Source organism: Epinephelus fuscoguttatus, linkage group LG16 (assembly GCF_011397635.1).
Source record: "Epinephelus fuscoguttatus linkage group LG16, E.fuscoguttatus.final_Chr_v1".
Lineage (NCBI taxonomy): Eukaryota > Metazoa > Chordata > Actinopteri > Perciformes > Serranidae > Epinephelus > Epinephelus fuscoguttatus.
The window spans coordinates 14,629,016-14,654,384 of NC_064767.1; the positions used below are offsets into that span (position 1 = coordinate 14,629,016).

The 25,369-nt window shown below is 40.9% G+C and overlaps 1 protein-coding gene across 2 annotated transcripts in view; it reads left to right on the forward strand.

Moving 5' to 3' along the window:
- Window positions 1-25,369, forward strand: part of grid1a (glutamate receptor, ionotropic, delta 1a) — a 319,169-nt gene that overhangs the window by 177,108 nt on the left and 116,692 nt on the right. For both annotated transcript variants that reach the window (XM_049599667.1, XM_049599668.1), the window contains exon 3: window positions 16,087-16,371. In XM_049599667.1, the coding sequence (XP_049455624.1) occupies window positions 16,087-16,371 (285 nt within the window). The remainder of the gene's footprint in view (window positions 1-16,086; window positions 16,372-25,369) is intronic.

Genomic DNA, 25,369 nt, shown 5'->3' on the forward strand with positions numbered 1-25,369 from the left:
ATGGGGATCTGTCTTGTGACAGCCATTACCGCCTGAGTTTAATGTGCACTCTCAAGGTAGTATGTTGACATTTTCAGCTTGGCACATCCAAAGGCTTGGCTCGTCACGCATGCTGCTCCTATGTGCCCAGCCTTCCAAGGATAATGAGCTAATTTGTTTTTCAACAGGACAGTGCTAACATTAAGCAGGGAGCAGATCGCTAGGGAAAAGTCACTTCTTCTTCTTCTTCTTCTTCAAAAGAAAGAACCATCACCTTTTATGTGCCGGATAATTGCTCTGAATGATACATGTTCAATCTTCAGGCAAATTTGTGTTCACTTATTAGGGCTCATTGTATTATAGGAAAGGTAATAAGATAAGATAAGATACACCTTTATTGATCCCATAATTGAGAAATAATAATAATAATATGTGCAAGATGAGAGTGAAACCATCACAGCCTTTTACCACCAAAAGCCAAATATGATCATCTCTAACTGGGCAGCAGAGCTCCAGATTGGTGTTTTAACTGTTTTCATACCATGTTACAGAACCTGCACATCATATACTTGTGCATTATTGTTTGAAAACCACACAGATATATGCATATTTTCATGTTCAAAATAGAGTCTAATGATTGGCAACTTAGACGCACATTCTTAATTACAGTGTGCAATTTGATGGATCAGCTGGCGGCTGTTGATTTTGTTAAAATAATTATTTTCTGGTACAGCCAGCGCATGTGAATTTCACGTGACAACAGCAGCTTATTGAGACCTGGAAGATTCTGGTGCTCGGAATTTAAAACACTATGAAATGAACTGACAGCAAATGAATACAGATTACCGTTCCTCCCAGAGTAGAGGAGAGAGAGAAACATAGCATCTTCTGCATTACTAAATTGGTGAATGCACAATTTACTTAAATCATTCCAAATGACTCGTATAAGCCGACCCCCCAAGAGGAAAAAGTTACTTAGGACGGTGAACAGGTTGAATTAATAGTCGTCCATCTGCCTCACTGCTGTTTGTTTACTTTTACCCACACCATTACCCTCATCTAAAGAGCTTACTAGTGTTAATTGCAAATTCATTAATGTCTACCTCTTCTAAAAGGTGGAGACTGCCTGTAGAGTTTACAGCACTTGCTTAGAAAAAGATGATAAAGATCAGTTCAGCAGATTCATTTTGTAAAGACGGACACATAAGAATTTGCTTCAAGTCTCCAACACATCTAACAGAAACAGTGTCCTTATTCTCACCACACGTACAGTATTCACCTGTGCTCAGCCCCAGTTCAGTCATCCAGCTCCTCTGAATATCTGGGATCTCTAGGTTGCTACATGCCAACCCAAACACCAGATAAAACACTGATACAAGTTATACAGTGTTTTACGTATTTTTTCAGGTCATTGAGAACCAGAGCACCTGAACAGTATGGACCGGCCAACATAAAGTAATAAGGTTAAAGTGGCTGAAAACTGCAATAGCTGCAGACTATAGTTCTCAGAGGAACTGGCAGTAGAGCTGAAAATATCACTTTTAGAGCAAAAGATTTCTTTGTCTCCAACCTCTGCAGGTCTTAAAGAGCAGAGTACATTTATATGCGCATGCTTTATCTAAAGCACCTCACAGTTATTTGGTTATTTGCATTTTTAACACTAGGGGTTCTTTTAGGAACTTCCACACTCTCAAGTAGGCCTACCACTGCCAAAAGCTACATTAAACAGATCCTGTGTCTTTGCTGCTTGACATTGCATTGATGTGTTGGTCAGCTCAGCAGGAAAATCAGCCCATCAAGCTGATTTAACATTTACATTTAAGAAGGCTCTTCCATACCATGAGTCAGTTCTCAGTAAATAATGGTAGTGGTGGATTTAGATGAGTTCCTCTGCAAAGTAGGTGAACACCTATCTGCCATCAGGCTCGCGTATGAACACATGTCCGGCTTTGTTCAAGCTGTGGGAACAGGTGGCTGTGATCTTGTGTGCCAACATGAGGCTCAGTGGAGCTGGTCAGTGTTTGTAGTATTATGTCCAGCATACTGTCGTGGCTGCTCTTCATGCAGTGGAATACCAATGCTAGTCTTATGTTAGCCATTGAAATGGTGACCTCAGTGTCATTGCAGTGGAGGAAGCACTCAAGACTGTTCTTTGACAGTGAGGTAACTAAAGCCTGAATTGAGGTTTAAGTGGAAAAAATGTCATCCAACATGTCATCATAACATAAATAATGCACAGAATGTCTTGAGTGTCACACACTTTGTTTTCTGCAAGGTTGCAGTTGCACACTTCTGGTATGATGTGGGAGTTTGTCAAAGCATTACCAGACGTCCGGAAGTAGATGTACTATTTCTTTATAGATTTCCTGAACTGCCTGAAAGAGCAAGTATGTTCCTGGCCGATGTTTTCTTGTATTGGTGTTGCTTGTTTGTGCTGTCTGGTTTTGTTTTGTATTATGAGGCTATCTAGTCCTATAATCTCTTCTTTTCATCAAAGTTCTAACAGAAAATGTTTTTCTCCTCCAATATATCTAACTTTTCTTTTGCAAAATGTAGCTTCAACTCAGCTAAACTTCTTTAAACGTCTTTAGTTGCTCTTGTAACAATGCAAACTGCTGCCAAAATATAAGCACAAATAATTATGTGACATTTTCTTGTCATATGACACTCAAGCACAAACTAGCTGTAATCCTCCACAGTGATGGCATTCTTTTTCTTGACATCCCAGGACCAAAGACCTGCTTCTTCCCTCATCTCGGTGTAGCAGCTGCCAATGGTGCAATATTGCTACTGAAACATTAGCTGCCGCAGACCGATTGAGTCGACTTCTAAAGTGAACTCAGGGTTGCCTAAAGAATTTAAAAACTTGTATCTGTGAGATGTCGGGGGAGAACTATAAATCACTTCGGCACTTTAAGAGGTTATACTCCTGAGCCCTCGACTACCTCTTTACACTGTTATCACATAAACCACATGTAAGCCCTGTCGGGGAAATTAAAGAATAAGGGGCTGGACAGGAATTCAGACTGACTCTACATTACACTCTCCCTTTGATTGTGATTTTCGGAGAAAAGGCACAAGCTTGCTCATTGTGAAGTTGTTATGCAACCATTGGCTTTGCTTATTTATTTGTTGACTTGATCTCATTATTTCACCACTGTTGTTGAATCATTGATTTAAAAACAATCAGCTTGTGGAAGGAACAAGACCTTATAAAAGATGATGTTGTTTAATCCTCCAACCTTTTGTCCTCGTCTACAAATGCAGCACAAAGGGAGAAGAGAGCATCCCTTAATGAACTTATGGTAATTAATTATTCATCTGGCATATTTGAGGTATTGCTCCAGATGCAGATGGGCAAAGAAAGGCAAGAGCAGATTGTAATACGTGGCGACATGCAGGGTGAGATGAAGAGGACAAGTGAGAGGCAAACACAGAGGGATCAGATGAGGGGGGACTGAGTGAGATGGAGAAAGAGAGCAGAAAACGACAGCCAAGAGAGACAAAAAGAAGAAGAGATGATATCAGAGCAAATGACACATTACCAAGAGAGAGCATGAGATGTTTCCTAATGTCTCTAATTCCAGCAGACAAGCAAACACCCAGCCTGTCCCTGTCCCAACGGTTAAATGTGTCATGATTATCCTGTGACAATGCTAGCCAATCTTCCTCAATGACACCATCCAAATCAATCATCACAAACCCCAAACACATGTTTGCCACATAAAAACTAGGCTCCCGTTCACCTGTTTCAACATTCAGCACAGTGCTGCCAATGAAGTAGCTTGTCCCAGCAGGCATTGCTACATGTTAATTGTAAGCAGGCTAATTATCCTCATACTAGTGGAAAAAAGAAGAACAAACACACAGACACACACACACACACAGACTCTCAAATCATTGTGTATGCAAAGGGCTATGTTACGCACATTAGACTGACCATATTAGCCCTGGAAGGAACCGCGGTTGTGCTAAGTTGATGAGAGAATAAGTGACAGAGTCGAAAGCACTCTCAAAAAGGAAGGAGGGAGCGGAGAGATAACAAGGAAACGCAGAGTGGTGGGGATTCATTTAAATGGCTTCATATAAATGCAATTTCAGAGTGGCATTTGTCTTCTTGCTTTAACGGAGACATCAATATAATGTTAGTATTTCAATTTTTTATGTTACAGGCACAGACTCCCCACTTGTGTTTGCTTTGTGAAGCACTAAGTCACTACCAGTTGTTCATCAGTTAAAACTGATGCCTCAAGACGCGGTAGCTAGTTGTATCACATTTTGGGGGTGTTGTTTGTATCATTGTCCAGTGGCGTCAGTTTCAGTGTCGGAATAGCAGCAGTCAGTGACTCAGCACTTTCTCAGGGCTATGCATTGGGTGTGTCTCTCCAGTTCAACAGTACTGCTCCTTTTTTTTTTTTTTTTTTTTTGTACCTTGTTTACTGAATGTATACGGAGTGGTTTCTGTTGCATTAAGTCAAGCTCTTCTCCCAGGCTGCAGAGATTTAGACTGCAGGCCTTTTTCTGTCGCATCCCTCGGGTACCAGCAGTCAAAAAAATATCCCCAAGCATAAATTTCACAGGGCACAGCAGCTATCTTCTTTTGTCAGCCCCAGTGTCAGAAATAATAAGAACCAGCTCTCAAAAGTATATTTAACATAGGGGCCCGGGCGCGGAGACATAAAAGCACTACAGAACAAACCTGGTCTCATTGTCAATCCACAAACCATTTTGATGTTCAGTATACTCTATATTGTTTGATTGATTGCAGCTTCTGGAGCAAAGAACACAAAGTCGCAGCCACAACACAAAGCCTTGGATGAAAAGAGTGATGGAAAACCACATCATACTATCCATACTTTCACAAGCTACAAAGATTTTACTGTATATGACTATTGTATACATTTGTTCTCTAGATTTCACAGAGAGAGAAGCAGCAGCCAGTTCCTTTGTGAGACATTAAAGCTAGTCTGTGAATAGTGCAGGTCAGATAATAACTATAAATGTTTGTAATGGGCTTTTTGTACACACAATGTGAATTAGCGTCATTACAGCGCATTATGTGAGAAAAGTTTTATAAATTGGTTGTCAAGGTAAAGACTCACAAGAATATTAGGATTTAGGGTAACAAGTTTTATGAGTCAAACAAAGACACAAAATGTCTTGCATTCGCACTGCAACATCACAGTGAATTATGTACAGGTTAGTGGAACCATCTCAGCCATTATAAAATAGTTACGTCAAAAATAAGTTGCTTCGCAAGAATATCAAGTGACTATTGAAAAATTTCTCCATGAGAAAATTGATTTGATTTTATGGTAGGGCTGCGCCTAACTGGGAATTGTCCTAGTCGACCAATAGTTGCCATTAGTCGACTAGTCGCCGACATGTTTGCCATATTAATTTGATTATTAAATGATATATTTTGGGTGGGGCAACACAATGGTTTGAGTTGAAGGTGTGAGAAAGAATAGTATCAGTAACATTGTTAACACTGTGCTACATTACAGAGAAATACAAAACCGTACTAATGAACCTTCATTAATATAGGCCTATATTTTATCTACAAGTGGACGTCACACACTGAGCGAGCCGCCTGTTAATGACGCTGTGGGCTAATGGGCATGTAGCTACTGACATGTTTCAGATGATACGTCATGTTTGTAGTCGACCAATGAAGATGAGTTTACATATCACCTTGGGTTCGGCCTTCACCTTCTCAAAATGATCCCACACTTTGGATTTCCTGCCCGACATGTTATTAACTAGCCTGTGGAATAACCGCAGGTACCAGCCCTATATATAGGTTTCATTTATTTCGAGCTCCTAAAAGAGTTTCCCGATTTCTTTTTGTTTGTTTTTTCTACGACTAAGCAAAGAGAGCTCATCGTGGCCTGTGAGGTGAAGATACGTCATGGCGTTTCGTCATCTTTTATTTTGGCGTGTCCACTGAGCTTTTTTTATGCACAAATTGAAAATGAGTGAAAAAAGAGATGGATGGAAATGCACCTAATAACAAGTACTGTAATCCAACCATTTCTCTCTATTTTCCACCAAAGTTTTTTTTAGGAATTGTTTTCCTGTAGTAGACAGATGACACTAGAGGGCTGCCAGGATAACACGGGAATGAGACGCCATGCAACAAATGTCCCCACTTTGACTCAAACCAGGCACATTGCAAGTACATGGTGGGCATCATCAAACTCCAGGTGTAACAGGATGTCCTTGTAATGTCATTTTGATACGAAATGCATTTGTAAAGCTTATCACAGTGCCAGCTGCTAAGAATTGCCAGTCCCGGATGGAGGCTCTCTGGCTGCCAGCCGGCTGGAATACTGTCCAGTCCCCTCAGTCAATGTTTGCTGTCCTTCTAGTGGTTAGTAGTTGTCATTAAAATATTCCTAACATCATAAATCCTTGTTTTACTTGCCTATTTCACCTTAATAACTTTGACATTAAAACCAACACTCCATCTGACAGTGTCTCATATATACTGAGTATCACCTTGTTCTAGACCTTCATTGATGTTGGGCTGTATAATGTTAACACTGACTGAAGTATTCAAACTGAATACTCAGTGTATTCATGTCTACACCATTCCATCAAATGGAAATGTTATTGATGTCATGTGCATCTTTTTCGACGCACTTACCAAATTCAGAATGAGTTCAAAGTCATTGCACATCAAACATGACCAGAGCACCTGATTTTAGATGTAGATAATAAACAACAACTGGCGTGCTCACTCAGTGTAAAAGTCCATGGTACAGACAGGCAGTCCTAAAATGCATCCAAGGCACTCTGACTTTAAAAAAAAATCCTTTATTAATACATGGGTAACCAACGTGTTTTGACTAGAAAGTCTTCATCAGGGTGTAAAAACCTGTGTAAACACTCCGAGTGAGCTGGCTATTTGCCCCATCCTTGAAGGGCACCTGATTTTTTTACAGCCAACTTCACAGAGCCTTAACCCAGTGCAGCACTACCAATATTTTCCTCATAATTTTAGATGAACTCGGTCATTGAAAATGTCCATAGGTAATGGGAAAACATTAAATCACACTAGCAATCTGATGGAAATTGGCCATATCAGCCTTCACAATCACTGCTTCTTCTAGTGGACAGATAAAGCATTGCAACTGGTTTCCACACATGCTGCTTAAGCCTAGTTCACATTACACGATTTTCACCCTGATTTTGCGTTGCTGAGACTATCATAATCTTTTGAGTGTTCCTACCTGGCGACGTGTGTTTCTGTCAGCCAACTGCGTTACGACCTGTGTGTGCACACCACAAGATACACCAAACTTGGAGACGACACATTGTAAAGGCATGGATATTCTTCCCGGAGTTGAATCAGATCTGCCTCCAGGGCCTGGGTCCTAACACAACGTGCTCCCTGTGATCCTGTGGACGCAGCCATTGTTGTTGTTGCTTACCGGATTGTCAGTGTTGCCAGATCTTGGGAGAGAAACAAGCAACCAGGGCTATGGAAACAAGCCCAAAAGAAGCGACTATCATGCATTTGAATAACTTATTAGATAGATATGTAGAGAGAGAAAGGTGACATTTAGATAGCAAGCCCAAATAAGCAAGTCCACTTTAGAAACAAGCCCAAAGTCGTGGCTAATTAGCGGACCTGGCAAGTGGCAACCCTGCGGCTTGTCCTCCTCACATTTCTTCTGTCCTCCTGCGAGCTGACGTGGGATGTATCCCGCCTCTCATTGGCTGATGCTCTTTTTCAGTCGTGTCAGACTTCTCCAGTTTTCTAGCATGCCAGATATCCAGTCCCAGTCACAGACAAGTGGGGGACTTGCTTTTAGGCTTGTTCACACATGAGGACTCATCATGGCAGACTATCTGCCGACTCACCTCCGACCCAAGGTGGCTCTTAAGATCCTCTGCGACGTCAAAATTGCGGTGAAAATTGTGTAATGTGAAACCATACAGTACCACCAAGGACCAAGCAGGGACCCAGTCGGGATCAGCCTCAGATCAGCCTGCACTTTTGGATGGCTGCTGTTGTAGGTTAAACATTTTCTCAGACTGTGTCACAGAGGTGCCAATGCAAATAATTTCAGCGGCGCAGGTTGTTGTGGTGTTATATTAATTCACGTTGTAATGTGAGGTGTTGCCATCCACCCCTGTGGACATTAGAGAAACTGAACATTCAAGCTTCACAAAGATACTGTTTATTTCAGGGCTCCTTCACTGGGTCGTGCTGTACTGCACATATCCTGCTGCTGTTGTATCCTCCCTGTATATAAACAGTATCAACTGTTCTAAATCTATTTCTGCCAGTCTACCTGTCAGTTGTCTGGAGGGTATAATTTACAGCAGTAAAACACTCCTTCACAGTTCAGATGACATGGGCAGTCTTGGCATCAATAGTATTGATGGGGATATGTACCCTTATCTTAGTCTGACAGCAGGAGTGGAGGCATGAGGAAAAGGCTGTGGACGATCCTGAGTGAGTGAATGAAAGAGAGAGATGGAGAGACGATTCATTCTTACTGGAGGTGCAGTGTTGCCGTACACTGAAATGTTGAACTAAGCCCTGGTCCAGCTGCCATATAATACTGATCTCTCCCATTTCTCCCCTCTGTGTGGCGAAGAGCTATTATGTTGTGGGAGGCTGCCAAAAGCAGAGTGGAAGAGCCCATTCATAATGAGGAAATGACACAACATCCAGTCTCCTCTTAGCGTGATATGGATCATTTTAAGCTCTTATGAATCTTTCACCAGCTAAAATGTAAAAAAAAAAAAAAAAGTGCACTTTGTGCCAGTTGTTCCTGCTGAATGCTTGAAAACCATCAATGACCAATTTAGCAGTTAGGTATCTCAATATCAGCACTTAATGTAATGTTGTGATCAGCAATTTGTGCTGATAAAGTAGACAAGTATGCATTTTGTAATTTTTGTGGCTCCAGCTTTGAAACAATTCAAGTCCACATTCAATAGTGTTGTCAGCATCCAGGTTGCAAAAGTTTCTCAGTGGAATTAAAGCCTGTATTTTTATACAAACCTTTTTGTAATCACATTCTAATTTACATTACAAGTGCAGTGCCTGTTCAGAACATGCCTGTTTTGGAACGGACTGATTGCTCGGCTTGTGGTTTTGCTGCTTGCAGCTTTTTTGAGAACAGCTCATGATAAAGTTTTGAGTATTTCTTCTACCACTGCCAAGACCAGAATTCCCAGTTAGAGAAGGGGTGAGAAGTCAAGCGAGACGGAGCTTGCTTGGGACATAACCTTGTGGTTTTTGAGAAGAGCATGAATTTAATTGGCAGATATTTGCAGGTGGTAACAGTATTAGTGTCACAAGATATTAGAGTAAGTTATAAGAGTAACGCTGACCCTATCGATCCTTGGCTATCTGCTCATGCTCGTTGACTCCAGGGATGTGAAAAAGAGTTTTGTTGTAGCTTTAGTTTGTCCAGCATTCACTCAGCTCACTACAGACAACATGTTTGACTCCAGGAAAGCTCTATGTTTCCTTAGGTCTTGGAACAAATGCAATCACTCCAAAAGTTACACCTCTGTTCAAATGTTTGGATTTGCTGTGATGTAACATCTCTGGTCACTCTTTTCTTTATTGGATGTTGAATGCACTGCAGTGAGTGAAAGTGAGTCTTTGCTCACGTAGATTAAGACATGCTCAACTCTCTGCAGAGCCCTGAAGCCCCAGCCTCTGCACAGAGCCACAGAGTGCTATTCATTTGTTTATACAAAGTTTATTAATATTGAAGGTGTCACATATCCAAACCTTACACTGTGTCGACACCGCGTGCCCTTGGGTCCACAGCAATACACCTGCCAAGTGTGGAGTAGATTGGATGAACAGTTCTCGAGATATGCAAAGGACACACACACACACACACACTCACACGGATTCCTTGGTTTACAGCGAGATGAGGTTTTACATCTGCCTTATCTCATAATTTCATATTCAGAGGGAATAAGTAGGTGCTCATCCTAAAAATAACAAGCAGCATTACAATACAAGCAGAGCCTTTTCAAGCGGCCTCTGAGTGATACAAAACGGACAACATTTCATTCTGAATCACGTATTACAAGCTGTCTCAATTAGATCAGAGTTACACCATTGTCACTGCAGGGTAGAGTGGTGTTGACAACATCACAGCATTTATCTCAGTGGTGACTCCCCTTTGAATCCTAGGATTGTGCTCTGAGTCAGAGCAAACTAAATGAGACTGTCTTATCTAGACTGTGAAATCACCAAGACAGCCCCAATTTATGCAATATTCACTACATCAGTGGTGTGGTGGTTTGTTTCCTGCCTTCGTATTACATTGGCAAAACGAGGGCAAGACACTGATGACATCATGTTTTCATGGGCAAACAGATTGTGTGGCACAGAGCTTTAATGTCTTCTTTTAGCCTGGTGTCTTGATGCTAATTTTCACTCTCCCTAGACCATCCGTGCATAACTGAACCGGTCTGATGAGGCGAGGACTTCGGCAGAAAAACTACTGTGTGCCTTTGTTGATCAGCCCTAATCCGCATGGCAGATGTCCTCTGTAACGGTTTCAATTACGAGTGTAGGAATCTGCAAGAATTGCTCTCAGTCTCCCGGCCTCCTCCCTGATTTGGTCTATGAATTTGCTGTCAGTTTAGTGAAAACACATGATCTCATTGTAATGGTAATTGTGTCAGGGTTTTAAAGATATGCAGTGATGATTAGATGTGTTTAATAATTCATCCACCTCTGGTGAATTCACCATCCATCGATCAACCATACCATTACTGAGAAGAAAATGACTGCTTCTCCACAACGGGTTTGATGGATTAGTAAATCTCTTTTTCCAAAGAAAGCAGCTGTTGTTTGCGTCTCCCTGTTAGACCTCCTTTAATTACAGTAGACTTAATAACTCTTTTAAAATTCTTCCACCTATCCGTTGCCACATAGTGTATGCATACATCGAATATGTCTAAAAGAGTGGTGGTGTTTGGATGCTTCATATACATCGTCCTGGCAAAAGAAGCTGTTCCTTTAAGGTGTATACTGTATAAGACTGCTGACATTAGATGTCACATAGCTCGCAGGAAATGAGGGATGGTCCCTGTCCACTTCAGGGGGAACATTTAAGAGTCATTATTCCACCATTATCATCCTTGCCAATGACTGTGGAGCGCTCCTGCCTCCTGTCAGTGGGCTGTCTGCTATATAATGGGCCCGGGGTGTCCATTATGAAGCCAAAATGGCCGCAGACACACTTTAGCCACAGTCTGCTAAAAGTGGCTGAGGGACGGGGGGCAGGGGCTACGCATCATAAAAAGAAAAAAATATGTTTCTTCATGGCCCACTGTTCTTTTAGCAGAGATGAAGATAAAGGTTTTGGAGTTTCTTGCTTTAGCTGAAGGTGGAACAGGTGGAGTAAATGATAGATGTGGCACTGCAGGACGTTTGCAAAGCCCAAGCACTAAAGGTACTGCAGGGACAAGATAGAGGCTGCCAGTCAATGCGACCAGTCTGCTTTGATTAGAGTAACAATGCCAAGCTATCACAATTAGTATGATACTGATGTTTCTTTTGGGCCTGCGACTCATGATTATATTCATTATCATTTAATTTGTTGGTTATTTTTGTGGTAATCAATTTGTTTAGCCATGAAATGTCAGAAGGATACTGAGAAATGTCCATTACAAGTTGTCCTCAAATGTCTTATTTTGAGTGATCAACAGCCCAATACCTAGAGAGATTTCATTTGAAAGTAAAACTTTTTTTTCAGCCAATGAAGTTAACATTGCCCTAGTTTGCTCAACAAAAAGCAAAGAGGGTCTTTGTTCTGGATTTTGGATTGTTGTAGAAATTAACAAAATTTCATAACATGCAAGACACATTTCACCACTGAACACCACTTGATGATTTTTGAAGTCTAAATGCAATTGCCAGGAGTTAATAGCTAATGTTAGGCTATAAATAAACTACACAATCATATCTGAATATTTAAAATGGTTTCAATACTCATTTTTCACCTCTATACACTGGTATTGGCTGCGCTTTCCTGCTCTCTTACTGTGAGAGGTTATTGTTATATCAAAGTTAGAGATTCCAGTACTGTGAAAACACCACACCGTGGCTGCATAACTTTACCTCCACAACAAGGCTGTAAAGCAGAGTTCGGCATGATAATGTTCTGTCTTTCATTTAGCCACTTGTTAGCAACCGCTTTTTTGAAGCTGCATAATTTTTTGAAATTTGCGAGTGGTGCATTTACTTACATATTTCATGTCAAAGAACAAAATGTGAAAATCTCTTAAGCTTGTGTTTACCACATGCTTTATATCAGGTATCTAACCACAAACATGCTCAGAAGCCCATTAACTTAAGGACGCGGGAACATGACATGCCAATATGCTAACTCATTTCTGAGTTTAAGGACTCGTTCCTAAGCAACAACCTTTGGTGCGGAAAAATTAAGCCAACACAGAAGTGCCACAAAGTTTTTCGAATGGCCATTTGAGACTGATTCTAGAAGCCAGTCGATCTATATAGACAGCCGCGTTAAAATGCCCAACTTTACAGCAGAAATAAACATGTTGACAGCCTGGTACAAGAAAAGACGGCAGAGGAGATACCTGCACACCAATGCAACTGGGCTGGACAACCACAAGAAGATCCATAGGCTGAGATCAATGCAAAAATAGTCAGTTTACTTAGGACATCCATGCACAAAAATAAGGGTGCTCAAAGTGCAAAAAATAATAAAAAGTGAATGAAGTAGCCCTAAGACTTCACAGCCTGGTACAACAAATGGCTTTGGTCTCTTAAGCTAATTTCCCCCTTAATGAGAACTTTACAGGGGGTGAATTTTTATACACTGACCCGTTAACATTTCTTCAAGGCTTAAAGTGACGCATAATTAAGGGTATGCTGCTTTGAGTGACAGGCTGTCTGCTCATGGTGTCCTCTGTCTCAGTTAGACCCATCCATCATTTCTCCACAGCTCTAGCTTCTTGCCCAAATATGGTCACTTCTGGCTCCAAAGACCAAGATGGCGATGTCCAGAAATCTGAACTTGAGCCTCCATAATGGGAGTCTACAAACCAGTGGTTGACATCGCATAAGCAATGTCCATTATTTTCACAGCCTATGCTCATTCCTCACACTTTATAAGATGCAGAAACATGGCAGATCTTCACATGTAAGAAGCAGCATGTATTTGCCATTTTACAATTAGTCTATAATCAGAATTGCTGCAGGTTCATTTTCTGGTTATTGGCATTCATGAAATGACTAACTGTTTCAACTGTAATTTATTCATGTATGAGAATAGTACATGCAGAATCTTTAAACTGGAATCCAGGCAGGAATAACACCAGCAGCTCTCAGGAACAGACTGCCTCTGTTTCAGTTCGCAGTACAGTACACAGTTTATTGTTACCACCTGACACATTTAGACACTGTATCAGTGTTAAGGCTTGCTCTAGATTTGTATTACTGTCAATCACATGACTTCCTGCTGAGCAGAGTATTAGCATTTCGTGTTGCACAAAGGAATATTTGCCAAGTGCCCTGTTGCACATGCTGGCATCCATGAAAGTCTCTCTCGCTGTCTCGCTCCCACACACACATAGTAGAAACAGTAACGTACTTCCTGCTCTGGAGAAGTCTTTCTTGCACTCTCCTGAGCATTCATGCAAAAAGCTACAAATAATCCCTCTATTTCTCTTGCACTCTCCTCCTTGTTCTACTTCAACTACAGTGCATCTCCCTCTACCTCGGCTGTCTGACACTCCTACTTTCCTGTTCCTCCTCAGCATGTTATTTAGTTGCCCCTGTACTCATGATTTACAGAGCCCTAATGTACTCCTGTGCTTGCAGTCAGCAGATGAAATCGTCATTTGTCACATTAATAGTCCTCCCCCTCTGCCATACATTCACACACACATACACAACCCTTTCCCAGTATGGCTCCATTCACAGAACACCCCCTCTTATCATCCTCCCCTCTCTTCCCCTCCTCGGCTCTTCCTCTCAGGCCTCTTGCTTCTTCTCGAATACCTTTTCTCCAAAACTTTTTTTAACCTCCTCCTTTAAACCTTTCTCTGGTTGCATGCTGGATTTAACTGTATTGAACCTGTGTATGTTTATGACGTGTTCATGTAGAGCGGTCCTTGTTGTGCTTCTAAAAACGCCCAGTATCAAGAGTTAGAATGATATATGGTCTGGGACTGCAGTACTGTTGCTTCGCGCTTCATGTTGCAGACATTGAAGCAGACTGCATAATTAGGTGGTATTATGAAATGCAGCGAGAGAACATTTAATTGCTGTTTTGTACAATATGCTCAGCTGTTTATGCTGAAATTATAAGAGCCCTGCTGTGTGAGGAATGGTGACTTGAATTTTAAAGGCAGCATTTGCCGTAGCCTGTCTTGTGTCACATGCAAAACTAGACAATCCCTGTAGTAGATGATTATGCAGCTCATAACGGAGACAGAGCCTAAAATTAAATGCAAATTCAATATTCTTCATTAGAACAGTTTTGCATTTGGCTTCACATCGCTTTCTCTTTCCTGCTAATTGCCAATTTCAGTGTTTTGCATCTTTAACCTAAGAGAGGATGCAAATCTGTTTTGCTTCACCGTGTGTATACTCCACGAGAAGCGCGGGTCAAGAATATAGAGGGTCAGCAATTATGAATGTGTATTTTTCCTCTAGGAAATAATATTAGAAGCCATGGTTGCAACTGTGAAAGTAAAATGGCTGTAGAATAAATACTGAGCCTTGTGAAAAATGCCTGATTCGATGCACAGTTACTTTTAGCCTGTGTTGAACCAGAGAATGTGAAATTATGATGATCTATTTTCCGCAGAGGAATGTATAAAAGCACTTGAAACCCAGCTGTAGTAAAAAGTAAAAGAGCTCATGAACTGTATTTTACCTTTGAACTACACATAACTTTATCACAGAGAGAGGTATGAAATGCTGTTGCGACTGAAATTTGCTGCAAATGTCTTGCACAGCACTGCTTTACTGTTATAGTTTAGAAAGCTCGGCTATCTTTAGTATGCGCTAAACATATTGTCATTTTGGTCGAATGAATCATCTGTTAAGGTCACTGATCAGCTGTCAGTAAATTTGAAGAGCAAATAATGAGCGCCTCATATGTCGTATCACTGCAACTTCAAGTCTACCCACTCTCATTAAATATTTACCGCCACTTAGACAGAACAGCTTTTCTCGTCAATTTCAGACATATTAATAATGTCAAAGATGGCATTTTCATCTTTAAGAGATATTTGGCATTTTGTCTCAGCAGACGCAGACATGCTGACCTGCTCTAAGAGGATCTAAAACAGACTTTACCCGAATTACATGTGTAAATAAACATGTAGGAACGTTAAGACCCACCACAGACATTACAAGCATGTGTCTGCAGTCTGGATCGGCGCTGTGTACAGATTTTCAGACAGAGTGAAGGATGTGTGGGACAAGTTTTAGTTCAGACTCATGGGAGGCATCATTTAGCATCTAACTTTCTGTATCCTGCTTAAATATTTCTGATTTCTACCTGTGACTCACTCTTTCTGAGAAGCGCACTGACTCCTGTAGCTCTCTGATTCATCCACTGTTTTTGAGCGACTCTTGACTTAAGCGAGCATTTTCGCTTTAATCAGCTGTCTCATTTTTGTCTGGGGACACGGATTAGAGGATGCCCCCCACTGAATCTCTCATCTACGCTTTATAATACAACTTCAGCACCGGCCCCCTCCTTCCTGTGATCTGTTCTCAACTGCAGAGGCTCAGACGTAATCCTAAGTAGGATACACAAAGAGCCATCTTGAATTCTTTAAACCAGTTGGGCACACATTCTCAAATAATGTACAGCACTCTCACATCTTTTGGAACTGATTGCAGTTTGAATTTACTTAAAATGCATATCTAACCATGTTGTATCTGTTCCTTTTCTTCTCCTTCCCTGATCCTGTTTTTCTCTGTACATCTTTTCACTTCCTCTATCCCTTTACATACTTCTGTGTCCTTCATCTTTACGCCTTCTTCGAATCCTTGTCTCCACCTTTCTTCCTTAACTCCTTTGCCTTATCCATGTTCCCTCTACTTTTTTCCTTTCCTCTGTCCAGCATGTGAGCTGATGAACCAGGGGATCCTCGCCCTGGTCACATCCACAGGCTGCGCAGCTGCAAGTGCTCTGCAGTCTCTGACAGATGCAATGCACATTCCCCACCTCTTCATCCAGAGAAACGGGGATGGTGCACCCCGCACTGCCTGCCAGCTCAACCCCAGCCCTGATGGAGAGAGCTACACCTTGGCTGCCCGTCCACCTGTTCGCATCAACGACGTCCTGCTCACCCTGGTTTCAGAGCTACACTGGCAGAAGTTTATCATCTTTTATGAAAGTGACTACGGTGAGTTGGGAAATGAGAGCCGTCCGTAGCCAAATGTATTTCATAAACATGACCTTTGTATGTAAGATGTTTTCAGCTCTTTCATTTAAATGTAAATCCAAAACCACCTTCAGTGTCAGGCTGAGGTAAAGTCGTACCAACGCTAACTATTCATACACTGAGAAGAATACACAGAGTAGGAACTAAGATGAAAGAACATCATCACTCCCACGCAAACACACACACAAAAACACACATGCATACTGCTAAAAAATAAATCAAAGTTCAGGAGAAATTTTCGGGGAAAACAAGATCTCATTGCGGCATTCACCATTAGCATCCTCATGAAAAGACAGGTCTGAGCCTAATTGGCTCATTTGTGGCACCAGAGAATGACGGTGAGTCCCAACAGTACTTAATATATTCTCAGATGTTCTCCATTTCTGTTTCATTATTCTCACCATGCCGCCCCCGTGGACCAGACCTTTCCTGACCCACATTTGGCGAAAGGCAAAGGACTGTGGCTCGAGGAGTGATTGGCAAGACAGTACAAGGGCAGAAAGATGAAAAGAATATATTGCTGCATTGACATTTCTCAGATGATACTTTGCCACTGCTGGCTAATCTTTTTACTACTTGGAAGAGTGCAATCTAGAGGAGAGCGTAAATCAGTTTTATTTTTTCCAGTACAGTCGGAGCTACAGTTGATAAAGTGTATAGTAAAGCAAGCCCTCAGGGGAATACAGCCAACCACTAAGCTCCATACAAGTTTTCACCCCACAGTTGGAGCCTACGGCCAGTCAGGATGTTCATGTGAACGTATGTGACATGATGTTTCCCATTTACAGAGATCTGTCCTTGGATACACTGACACTCTTTGTAGGAAGTGCACTCTCAGCATTGAGTTGGATCGATTAAAATCCCACTGTGGAAGAGCACCTGTCTATCTTTCTATCTGTCCGTCTGTCTGACCAGCTGAGCTCTCGGTCTGTCGAGCTGCCTCGCTGTCTGTCTGTCTATCCATCTATCAATGCCTTTTTAGGAATTTATAATCAGTTTTCTGCTGCTGCAACACAGCTCCAGTGAAACATATCCTCACAGGAGCTCCTTATGTATAACATCTCACCCCAGCACAGTGCACTATAGCCTTAAATTGCAATTCCTGTGAGAGGGAGCCTTTGTCTAACGCATGAAGGCTCAGTGTAACAAGGCAGTGTTGGTGAGAAATACTGGATGGGAATTCTACTTCTAACAAAATAGCCTTTTCTAAGCCTGCTAAATTAGGTGCTACAAAGTCGGCACCGTTGACATTTATGCTTGTGTTACACTGTTTAACTCTGCACTCGTTAAATTAAGGAATGTAGCGGCTAATTAGGATCCTCATCACAGAACAGTCAAAATACCCATGGTGCCTGCCTTGAAACAGCACTACAGTGACCCACACCACTGCCTGGAGAGAGAAGTGCTGTCTGTAAATCTGTGTTGGCACTAAGTGTTTAAAGAGATGGTGAATGTTCATTTTAAACTTTAGACGTATGAGGAGGGAGAGACAGCTGCAGCAGGTCACTAAGATCATGTAGCTGTGGGTGTGTGGGTGTGTGTGGGGTCATGGAAAATGATTTTAATGTTACATGTTATCTATGATAAATGTACAGAAACTCTGAGCGGCAAGTAACAAAAAAAAATTTTTTAAAAATCTGCTTATACATTTGCAGAGTCTAATCTAAAATGTTTTCTATCCTGTATTTATGACCTAAGGATGCCAGGATAATCTGTCTAAATTCCTTAATTTTAGTTTTTCATCTGTGAAATACGTGGGAAAGAATTGCCAGGTTACATTTTTTTATCATCTTAGAGACTGTTTTTATTTTGTATTTATGTTACTATTATTATTATTAGTAGTAGTAGTAGTAGTGGTAGTGGTAGTAGCAGTAGCCGTAGTCTTAGTAGTAGTAGCAGTAGTAGTAGTAGTAGTAGCAGCCGCCGCCGCCGTTGTCGTCCTCGTCGTTGTCGTCCTCATCGTAGCAGTAGCAGTAGCAGTAGCAGTAGCCATGGTAGTGGTAGCAGCAGCAGCAACAGCAGCCGTCGCCGTTGTCTTCATCATCAGTAGCAGTAGTCGTAGTTGTAGTAGTAGTAATATTTTGTTAGGATCATTTTGGTCATGTGCTTTTGTTGTTATACTAATTTTGGCCACAAGAGGCTGAGGTGCACGACTACCCGATATTTTACAAGTTTTTACTTTTATTTATCTAATTTATTTTTATGTATGTTTCCTTCCAGGGAGTTTTCATTTCTCCATGCAATCTAAACGCAACGTACATATAGTGTGTGTTAGCTCCATTTTAATGTATTTCTTAGTGAAACAAAAGTGAAGACAGTAATGTTATATAACTTGCTCACACAAAATATATGTACAATCCTGACATTCATCTGTTTTCACAGATGGAAAAAAGTAACATAGAGAAATGGTCCTGCAGGGTGTCTGCAGGTCCTTTAAAAGTCTTAAAATTTCTTAAATTCAATGTTACAACAATAAGGCCTTAAAAGTCATAAAATAGTCCTAGATTTGAATTTATGAGGTCTTAACTGCTACAAATATTCCATCTTATTTCATTTATACATCTTTTAATTCATTTTTATGAAAATGAGTGGAACTTTTTTATGTAAAAGTCCACATTTCTAATGTTACAAACCTTTAAAAAACTATAACACAGTCATTTTTCTTCATACATGCACTTACCTGTTTGCAAAATTTAGATCATATTCCCCCACAAGACCACATATACTAATTACCTGCAAATCTGCGATACAAAAATCGGTCTTAAATTTAGTTAAAAGGCGTCTTAAAAAGCATTGAATACCTGTAGACACCCTGTCCTGGAAAAACCTTTGTCAGCTGCTCTCGAGGCATAAACACAGGGAAGAAAACAGTTTCGATCAGACTTAGAAAACCTTAGAGTTTTTTTCTCACTTGTCTCTCAGAGCTTGCATATAAATGTAGTCAGTGTTTACTTTTCTCAACACCTTTTTCTTACTGGACACTTTAGGAAATAGAAACATGTTGTCCTTTAGCTAAAGAGGCCAAAGTTCTCAAATATTTGATGGTGTCCAACAAAAGCAGCCAAATAAGAAAACAAGATCACAGGTCTGCCAACTTTTAGTATCTGATTTTAATGAGACTTGATTGAACGGACATATTTCAGTCAGTACCAAAAACAAAACAAAACAAAAAAAAAACCTGAAGTTCAGTAACAAGCACAACACACACTGGTTCTGTCAGCTTGTCGGGCTCATTAGACATCTTTTTTAGTTTTAGTTTTGTTGCAGAGTATCAAAGTCTGTACACCCTAAAAGATGTTGCACCTTATCATGTGCAACAAAGTTAACAAGGGAGTCTGCCAGATGCCACTCAGGTGCCGAGGAGAGGTCAACTCAAGGAAATGAAAAATACTTCTGTCAATGTTTTAATTCATTGGTATGGAGTTTAGGTATTAAATTCAGACCTGAGTGTGGATTTGTTAAGTAACAGCAGTAGTTCTAGTTAGTTATAAAAATACCAAGGTCAGTGATCTTTCATTTAGTGAGGATACCTTGTTAAAGTTGTGGAAGCCTTCCTCATAGAAAGCAGAGAAATAGTAAGAAATTAAAATGTCAAATCATGATAATAAAGTCATGAAATTAAAGTGGTGAGAAATACCAAGAATTAGAAAACTTATGACCACGCAGTATTTAGAAAAAATAGTTTTGAACTCAAATAGGTTTGGCTGCTGTAATTATGTTTCAGGGTTCTCTATGAAATTAAAAAAAAATAAATCTCTCTTTCCATTTGTAATTACAGAACATCTTACTGTTCAGAAACTACTTTCATCTTTGTTCCTCCAGTTCTTCTCCATCACTGCTAAACCTTCATAAAGCACAGTTTGGAACATCAAATTGCTTCCAACACATGCTGGCAGATCAGTGATATTTAAGGAGTGGAAATGAGATTATGTAACTTAACTCACAGCACAGGAGCTCAGATCAGGTTCTCAGTGTGATCTTGTCAAAGCCTCCCTGTCTTCTCTTTACAGCTCTCTGTCTATGTTTAGCATGAAAAGGGCAGACAGAACAATGCTGTGACATCCCCTTCTCTGCAAAAGGACTTTTATGAAATTTGCCACATTTTTTAGTCATTTTCTATGATTGTAGAGCAGACGATATTGTTTGGTCAGTAAATGTCAGAAAATAGTGTTAAACTAGAATTACCAGTGGTTGTACGCCTCCACCACCCAGTCAGGTTGCATCTAATAACTGTGTCTATCCAGACTCACGTGTAGCCATGACAGCAGACAGTGCTTCAAACATGAATGCTGCTGCAGAGCAATCACATGTTCTTTAATGTGGATGCTTCGCACACATCTTCACATCTGTACAGTCACCACAGTTCTCACCATGACGGACACCTAGTCAGTATCAGACCACATGTCTCCCCTTCTGTTCCTGACTTGTGACGTTAAATAATGCACTAAATCTTTTGCAGAACATAATGATGTTGCAGTGAAGCAGACCTTTGCCATCTCTTCATCATTTTACCCTTTGACATTGAAATTTGGTCATAATTTGCATGTGAATTATTGAGTTATGGCCCAAAACATGTTTCTTGAGGTCACGGTGACCTTTGAGTTTTGACCACCGGAATCAAATCAATTCATCATTGAGTCCAAGTGGGTTTGTGTCCTTTTTAGAGAAATTCCCTCATTGTGTTCTTGAGATATTGCAATCTCGAGAATAAGACGGATACAAGGTCATAGTGATCTTTGATCTTTGACCACCAATATCTAATCAGTTTGTTCTTGAGCCCAAGAGGACATTTATGACAAATTTGAAGAAATTCCCTTCGAGGGTTACAAGAACAGGGTGTACAGACAATGCAAAAACATAATACCTCTGGTCACAGCTGTTGTCAGTGTGGAGACATTAAAAAATGCTCTCCAAGATTTCCCAACCAACAGTTTAAAACTTAAAGATAGAAATTTTACAGTCACAGAAGAAGAAGGAAACCAGAAAACAAAATCATGTTGGAGAATGTGGAACCATTGAATTTCTGCCTATCAAGTTTCATATAAAGCGCTTTAAGCCAAAGCAAGCTGCTGAAGATACCGCAACATACTGATGCACAGGAAGTCAGACAGTGAGACATTTTTAACCATTACATAGCAGTTACACTGATATATCTGGACTCGAATCTTGTCTTCGCTGCCAGGGCATGTTTTTTTTAATCCTCAGCCATGATCAGATCTTCTGATTGACTGTGAATATGACGGGACAAGACTGTGCTGATATGTGATCATCAGAGCACTCAGTCTGTGCATCTCCATCTCGTGCCATGTATGATAACTGCCTATAGGAAGATGGGAGCTTTTGATTGCATTCAGAGATCACATAGATCATCTCATTCAATTATACTTTAAATCTGATATTTAAAACTCACACCAACATGAGCAGACTGTCAGAATGAACATGCTGAAAAGGACATTTTAATTTCCAGATTCATTAGTGGAATGATTGCTATACCAAGGCTGTCGTTATCGAACATGTACAGTAGGAGTGTGCTGATGGATTTGGATGTGGTGTGATAAGGCTGTGTGTCGCGGGGCTGCTGTGTCATCAAATTGCTGATGGTGTGTTAGTCTAATAAAGTGGATGCTAGGAAAGATAGAGCACCTTCTTGCTCATAGCCCAAGGCATCACGCTGTACCACTATGAACAAAGACTCATCCAAAACCTCATTATCTATACCGCACTTATCCAGACAATTATTTTTATAATCTATCATATTTCTTTAATCCCTTGTTTTCGGATGGTGAGAGCAACACCAGGCTCTGCAGTCAGAGAATACAGGGTGCAGTATTACAGCTAAACAGCTGGCTTCCTTGACCTCAGGGGCAAAGTGTAGCTTGGTGTAATGAAGTGTGTCAGGGAAGCTGATTCATTCCAGTCTCCACCAATGCATCAGTTGCATAAAAGGCACATTATGTAAACAACTTCTGAGGCTTCACCTCTTCTGGTTCCATTTGTCATTGTACATTTTCAACACATAATTTGATTCTCTGTTGCGAGAGAGCGTGTACCGTAATTTCTTTCACGAGTTACAGAAATAACCTTATTCTTGTGCTGTAGGAAGCCGACTTTGTATTACGACTACAAAACATCCTTGTGTGGTTTTGCCTTTTGTGCCTTGAGGCAAATGAAAGAGAACAAAATTGTATGATAATCCTATAACAGCCCAGTGCTAACCAAAAGACCCTTTACGCCTTCTACGATTCAGCTTTTTCCTTTTTAACTTGTTTTTGTTCTTTCTTCTTTGTCCTTTCTCTTTACTGTTTTTTCTCCTCCCTTCGTCCTGTCTTTATTTCACATTGGCAACAGTTTTTTTTTTTCCTTCAAACAATCCTACTGCTGCTGATTTCAGCCGTGCTCTCTGACAGCGCTGAAGGGTAGCCTAATGCCTCAGCTTTTGATTTGAAAACTACAAAATAGACCCGGTGCATGTCAAGGCCACAAAAGTTCATCTCTCCCACTGAAAAACAAACTTACTGATGGCAAACTCGCACTTTGCCGTCAAGGACCATGCAGCCTCTCGGGCATTGTGGGCATTCTTCTCATACCAACCAGAGTTCCCAGATATGAAAGGAAACTTCGACACACAAACAACAGTTGTCTGTTGTCTTTTGGCTGCATTTAAATGGCATTGACTGAATCCGCAGCTGTGGGTTGAGCTCCTGCGGTGAGTCGAAAGATGTGGTTTTATTCTGTTTCATTTTACATTTGACCATGACTACACACCACTCAGGTTCATGCTCTCCTCTCCCCTTGTTTTTTAAACCAACCTTGACTTTTAAATAGACACCGTTCTGCCGGATGGCTGCAAATTTAATGTGTCAGTCATGCTATGCTTTGCTTTAAATCAGAGACAACATGTGTTTCTATAGCCCACCTCCCCAAACAGCCACTGAACAGACACTGAATACATGATTAGAGTCAGCTCTCACTGTTCAATCAGAGATTAAATATGAAAAATGTATACAGTGATCGACCACTTGGATCCAAAAGCTTCAGACACAGTCACTCCTATTTACATACTGTTTAGATAATGTGCTTATAGTAATCAAGTAGTACTACTACTCACAGTGATCATTTTGGGTCTTTTCATACTCCCATGATACTTTGCATCACAACAACCTATCTACTTCCGCTGGTGCTGCGTGCACATTAAAATCATGATGGGAAAAAGTAATTTTCTCTCAATAAAAAAGTGGTCAAGTTGTGCTGTAAGATCACTGGTGTTAAGGTGTTAAGCTCAATGTTGAGTTTGCGAGCCCTCGCTGACAGAGCCCCAGATAACGTGCTGACTACGTTTTTTAACTTGGAGATGACACATCGTACAGGCATGGATATTCTTCCCAGTGTTGAATCAGATCTGCCTCCAGGGCCTGGGTCCAAACACAATGCACTCCCCATGATCCTGTGGATGCCGCCATTGTTGTTGTTGCTTGCCGGCTTGTCAGTGTTGCCAGATCTTGGGAGAGAAACAAGCAACCAGGGCTATGGAAACAAGCCCAAAAGAAGCGACATATATCTATAGACAAAGACGATGTTTAGAGAGAAAGCCCAAATAAGCAACTCCACTTAAGAAACAAGTCCAAAAAACACAACCCGTGACTACCAATATTTGTAAGCGACTTTACAAAAAACCAAATCCAAAGTCGCGCTAATGAATAGACCTGGCAGCCCTGCGGCTTGTCCTCCTCACATTTCTTCCGTCCTCCTGCGTGCTGACGTGGGATGTATCCCGCCTGTCATTGGCTGATGCTCTTTGTCAGTCGTGTCAGACTTCTCCAGTTTTCTAGCATGCCAGATATCCAGTCCCAGTCACAGACGAGTGTGAGACTTGCTTTTAGGCTTGTTCACACATAAGGACTTGTCGTAACAGAGTGATGTGTCTGCCGACTCACCTCCGACCTAAGGTGGCTCTCAAGATCCTCTGCGATGTCAAAATCGCGGTGAAAATCGTGTAATGTCAACTAGGCTTTAGCCTCCCTAAATTTAGCACTACGCGTTACAGATCATCCTTTGTCCTGTCTGCTATCGCTTATCTTAACCAGCAGCGACCACTAATTTTTCATGATTTACGCTTGACAGTGTGTGATACTGGATTCTGTGTGTTATGTATTTTACTGTCTGTATCTCATATTGCCCCTCTGGGACATTAAAGTTTCACCTTACCTCCAAAAACAAGCCGACGAGATCCAGCAGCTCATTCTTAGTTCCTCATGCTACCTTGTTTAGTCTACTCACACAGTGAGAAGCAGTCATGGCTGCTAGTGATAGAGACAGACAATGCACATGGGGAAACGCTTCTGTAATCAAAGCTGCCCTTCAATTTTCACTTCAATTTTATTTATAAAGCCCAATATCACAAATCACAATTTGCCTCACAGGGCTTTACAGCATACGACATCCCTCCGTCCTTAGGACCCTCGCAGCAGAGTCAAGTAAATTGACGATGCCCGGTCACGTAATGACTGTTTGAAACAGCTGGACTATATTCTGAAACGGCCTATAAACATCAGTGAATAGCAAAGCTGTCAATTTTCTTACCTTATATACATGTAATTGATATACTCGGGATGCAGGAAATTGGATTTTTGCTGATTACCGATACCATTATCAATATATCCACTTTTTCCCCAACTAATGTTAGTGATCATCAAGTCTCTTCTGTAGTGGAATTAACATCATATTATGCATGCATACTCTTATCATGATGGCCCAACGGCAGATGGCGATATGAAATATAATTATTTTCAAAGTATGTAATATTCATTCATTGTGCGAAATAAGAAAAAGCACACTGGCTGTTTTGAATAGTTCATTTTAGAGCTCATATTGGCTGATACCAATGATGTGGCAATGTTGTCATGCATCCACAGAATACACAAAACCTTCAGTTAGACGGTGAAAAGCAACTTAAATTACA